This window comes from Vombatus ursinus, unplaced genomic scaffold (genome assembly GCF_900497805.2).
Source record: "Vombatus ursinus unplaced genomic scaffold, bare-nosed wombat genome assembly UNPS02014799.1, whole genome shotgun sequence".
NCBI classification, from domain to species: Eukaryota; Metazoa; Chordata; class Mammalia; order Diprotodontia; family Vombatidae; genus Vombatus; species Vombatus ursinus.
In genome coordinates, this window is record NW_020954577.1 from 46,656,396 (window position 1) to 46,661,610 (window position 5,215).

The 5,215-nt window shown below is 48.3% G+C and overlaps 1 protein-coding gene across 1 annotated transcript in view; it reads right to left on the bottom strand.

The window, feature by feature from the left end:
• Nucleotides 1–3,301: 3,301 nt before the first annotated feature.
• Nucleotides 3,302–5,215, bottom strand: part of LOC114050662 (protein FAM198A-like) — a 60,954-nt gene continuing 59,040 nt past the window's right edge. The window contains exons 4-5 of the mRNA XM_027872518.1: nucleotides 4,899–5,002; nucleotides 3,302–4,607 (exon numbers count right to left, since the gene is read on the bottom strand). Of these exons, the coding sequence (XP_027728319.1) occupies nucleotides 4,373–4,607; nucleotides 4,899–5,002 (339 nt within the window). The 3' untranslated portion in view covers nucleotides 3,302–4,372. The remainder of the gene's footprint in view (nucleotides 4,608–4,898; nucleotides 5,003–5,215) is intronic.

Below are 5,215 nucleotides of genomic sequence, written 5' to 3' on the forward strand. Positions count from 1 at the left end.
TATCCCTGACACCTAAAGTGTGTGGAACACACTGAGTGCTCGATAAATGCTCCACAAATTTTATCAGATCGATGCCCCCCATTGTCAGGAGCTCTCCCCCTCCTCAAATCGTGGTTGTAAAAATCCTTGTCTGTTAAAATGACACCCTCCAGTAGAATGGAAGCTCTTTGAGGACAAAGACCGTTTCATGGTTCGTCTTGGGCTCTCCATGCCTAGCAACACACTGCCTGCCACATAGTAAGCACTTCATTAATGCTTATTGAATTGAATGGAATTCCTCTGGCAGAAGACCCCTTGTGTTGCTGAGGGATGCAGCAGGTTTATACAGTGAAACACAAGGACAGAATGAAGAAAGATCAGTGTATTTCTTTCCACTCGGTGGCACCACAGTGCACAGAGCACTGGGCAGGGGTCAAGAAGACCTGAGTTCAAATCAGACACTTGCTAGCTGAGAGACTGTGGACTTAGCCACTGTTTGCCTCAGTTTCCTCAAATGTAAAATAGAGATAATAACAGCACTTACCTCCCAGGGTTATTACGAGGATCAGGTGAGATGATATTTGTGAAGTGCTTAGCACCGTGGCTGGAATGTGGTAGGCACTATATAAATGCTAGCTATCATCATTATTATTATTGTTATTATTATTATTAGTCAGCAACTGAGGCCCAGAGAAGCAGATCGGTTTGTCCCACTCCCTTAGTGAATGGTAGATCCCAGAACCTCTGACTCCAGGTTAAGCCTTCTCTCTTCTGGGCCGGAGTGGCTAGTACGTGGATTCTTCGCCTTTTTGGAGGCGTGGACCTGGGCAGTCTGGTAAAGCCCTTCTCAGAGTCATATATTTGAATGGATAAAATACAAATGATTACAAAGGAAACCAATTATATTGAAATAATAGTTGCCAAAAAAAACAAAAAACAAAAAACCACACAATTAAAAAGTAAAACAAGTTCAGAGACCGCAGGTTAAGAATCCCTGACTTGTCCAATTCCTTCATCTTATAGTTGAGGAAAGTGAGGTGAAATAACTAACTCACCACGGTCATAAAAGTGGAAACCATCAGAGGCAAGTTTTGAACCCCGGGTCTTTGGCTCCAGAGTCGATGCTCTCCCCGCCAGTCCACCAGGCCACCACCCCACCTCTCAGCTGAAGTAGCTCATTAGCTTGGCTGATATAAAGTCTCCAGGATCCTCTGCAGTCTTCCTCTGGCATCACAAGAAGACTAGATTCCCCTTAACCCTCATGGGAGAATCTCCTTCTGTTCCTGTTCAGAGAGGGGGCATTTGCTGGCTGAGTGAGCCATGCAACAGGGAAGGAGCTTTCTCCACTTTGGGAGGCATCTATACTTGAATCTTATTCCATTAACCTGTTGAGACCCTACTATGGGCCCCAGAATAATTAAAGACCTCCGGTGTCCTTCTGAGTTGGCTTACGGAATAGCTATTGAAGTCACTAGGTTAATTTAGAAAGCCCTTTGGTCGATAACACCAGTAAGGGCGGCCACCCAAGAGAAGGAGCCGCATGGGACCATACTGCTCCCAGTGCTGCACCGGAGGGCCGGGCAATGGCTCCTCCATCATCTCAAAGAAGATGAAAGGCTTCCTAGGGCTGCTTTGCCCTTCTCCTCCCAGGATTCCTGGGACCCAAGGACAAAGTTGGTCTCTTTTTTCCTGCCTGCCTTTGCGTGACCCCCCCCACACACTCACACAGTCCATCCCCAGGCCCGTACATGGATCCCTTCCAATTTAATAGGGCCCAGCAGAACTTTCCATCATGAAGGTGGACTCTGAGATCCTGAGGCCCTCTGCACAGCCCAATGAAGTCCTAGAGAGGACCTGAGTGGATGTCTCCTCATAGCACGGAGGTGACCCTGGGCCCTTCAGGACTTGGCCATTGGAACATGGGCTTGGGCAGACCTTTAGGACGTTGGCCTAGTGAGCATCACCAAATCCCTGCCTGGCGAAGTTCAGAAGGCTCATCACTAGAAATGGCCACCGGGTGATGACTTCTTTTGGCCGCAGCCTCTCTGACCACTAGCATATAGAGAGGTTTGGACCTGGACCAGTGGGAGAGTGTACCCAAGCCAAAAGACATCATGGATTCTTTCAGTGGAAGTATATGTCTCCTGTTGTTGGCACAGTGAATGGAGTGCCAGGTGTGAATTCAAATCCAGCCTCAGACACTTATTAGCCGTGTGACCCTGGACAAGTCACTTAACCTCTGTCAGCCTTTGCTTCTCCAACTGTAAAATAAGGATAATAATAGCACTTACCTCACAGTGTGTTTTTAAGGATCAAATGAGATAATATTTATAAAATGCTTAGCCCAGTGCCTAGCACATAGGAAGTACTATATAATTAATTATTCCTAGGGTTCAAATGATGTGAAAAAAATAAACTGAGTCTCTGCTCTGAAACACAAGGCACGCTCTCTGAAAATGGTCTCGAGATCACAGATCAAGTGAGAAGGAACCTCGGACACCAGCTAGTGCAGCTCCTCATTTTACAGGTGAGGAAACTGAGGCTCAGAGAAGTTAAAGGTGAGTGACCGGCCCAGGTCACTGAAGTGTAAATGTAGTAAAGAAGTCCAAGTCTTTCTCGCTCCAACCTGTGTCCTGCTCACTGCCTCTCAGAAGAGGAGACCAACTTCCTGCCCTCATGGTTGGGACTGTCGGAAGTCAGACTGAATAAAGTGGATGTCATGGGTTGGAGGGGGTCTCCAAGTCAATGACCTAGTAGGTCCAATAAAGAGTGGTCAGAATAAATGGGGTTTAGGGATCAGAGAAGAAAAGAAACCGAGAGAGCATCAGTGAGCATCAGAAAAGGTGAGGTTGCCACCTTTTGGAAGAGGGTGGGGACTAGCTCACTAGGGAAGAGAACCCAGACTCTGGATTCACCTTGCTTCAACAGAACAGAGGAGCCTTAACAAACCCCAGGCCCCCAACGTGCTGTGTCCCATTCCCCCAAACAGTCACTGTTTACAAGAGTGGCCCAACGGGCTGCAGATCCAGCCTTCTCTGGTTGAGCAGCTGGTTAAAGGAAGCCAGTTCTGGCTTTCACAGGATATCCCAGCATCGTCAGTTGCATTGGACAGAATTTTATTGACTTTTTATTTTTAATTTTAGTTTCATTTTTAATGCTGCCTTCATTCACATGATTGTTGTCAGGGTGTGGATTGTTTTTTTGTGAGCATACACTCTAAGGTAGACGTTCTTAAGCTTTTGTGTGTCTCAGACACCTCGGGCATCCTGGTGAAGCCTGTGGACCCCTCCTGAGAATCTTAAATAATAAAAGAAATACTAAATTTCAGTTAGAAACTGGTGAAAATAAAGATAGAATTCCTCCCCACCCCCACCCCAAGAGGTATGTGAATCCCAAGGTAAAAAACCCTGCTCTAAGGCCCACCCAGTTCTACCCATAAGCGATGGCACAGCTCAGCGCCTCTAGGGCTGCCTTGGAGTCAGGGGCTCTAAATGAAGCAGCTGGCACTAGAAATGAGTGTGCTAATGGCCAAAGCTTCGAAAGTTGTCCCCCTTACCAGCTTAAAATTACAACTGAGAAAAGGGCAGCTTTCACGTCTGAGCAGACACTGAAAAATTCAGCTCTAAAAATAAATTCTTCGCAATTCTTAGTTGTGCAGTCTGGGCTCCACATCTCCCCACAACCCTCCTGAGTCTGTCTCCAAGCTGAGGGGGGCACAAGGAGAATTGTTTCCCCTCCCCCTTCAGCCTGACGCACATTCTCAGACGCACGTGCAGAGTCAGACCTCCAGACAGACAAGCACCTTTGTTCACACACCTGAGATTGACCCTGTACAGCATCGAGACAAATTTGCATAGAATGCTTGACCTGAACTACCAGCATCCAGGCTGGGAGAGTCAGAAAGCCTTTGTGCTTTCACATAGAATGGAAGCTCCTTGAGGGCAGGCAATATTCTGATTTATGTCTTGCATCCTCCGGTGCCTATCCCAGTGCCTGCCTGGCATGAAGAGGGCGTTAAGTCAAGACTTGTGAGTGGAAAATAAATTCCTCTAAGATGTCAAAAGCTGTCCCTCCAAGGACACGCCACCCCTGCAAATGTCAGGAGGGGAGAAGCTCGTCCCTGCAGGGGTGACAGGAGAGATGGCTGGGGCAGTGACAAAGACCCCACCCCCAAGGTGATAGTGGGGACAGTCGCCCACGAAAGCCATGAGTCAGCAGTTGGCCTGTCCCCCGCAGCTGGAGGTGCTGCAGAGGGCAGGAAATTGCAACGGTTTTCTACACATTTCATTTGCACCATGGAAAAATGCACCTTGCAACGTGGGGAGCCCTGAAGACACTGACTCCCTGACTGTAGGCCCCCCCCCTGGTTTTCCACCATGAGATCAGGTGCTAATCAGGTGAGTAGTGCCTGGTCCCCTCTGTCGGTCTCCTCCCTGAAGAGGGTTAAGTTGTGCCCCCGGATGTATTCCAGCAGGATCTGTCCTCTCCTCTCGATGGTGCGAAGCAAAGGTGTCAGGCCCTGGTGCCCACCTTGACTGTCCCAGAACTCTGGGTCCATCTGCAGTGACTTCAGCAGCATATTGGCTAAGCATCCCGAGGCGATTATCTTCACCACCGATTCAGGAAATCTGGAGGAAATGACCCCAGGACAGAGAGGAAGCAAGAAGAGTTTCAGGCAGTGTGAGCCTCATAAGAACTGGTAATCCTTTCATTCTTTAAGGTCTACAAAATATTATCACCCAGCTACCCTCAGAAGGGGGCATTGCAATCCTCACCTTCCCCGTGGGAAAACTCGGGCTCAGGGTGGTCGATGGACTTGCCCGGGGTCACACAGCTAGTAAGTGTAATGGAGGGTGGAGATCTCCCTCCCATATGGCCCTAGTCCTATTGCACATGTCCAGCAACATCCCTGAACATACCCATCTATGCCTTGGAGAAGCCTGAAGTTCAGTTTGGTTTCTGGGTGCAAAGGTTTACCAGCGTTATCGATGTATACCAGGCGAGATGGGTCACTCTCCCGGACCTGGTGGAGAAGAGGAACAAGAATGATGATGATGATGATGGTGGTGGTGATGATGATGATGATGATGATGGTGATGATGATGATGGTGATGGTGGCAATGATGGTGATGGTGGCAATGAGGTGATGGTGATGATGGTGATGATGATGATGATGATGATGGTGATGGTGGCAATGATGGTGATGGTGATGGTGGTGGTGGTGATGATGATGATG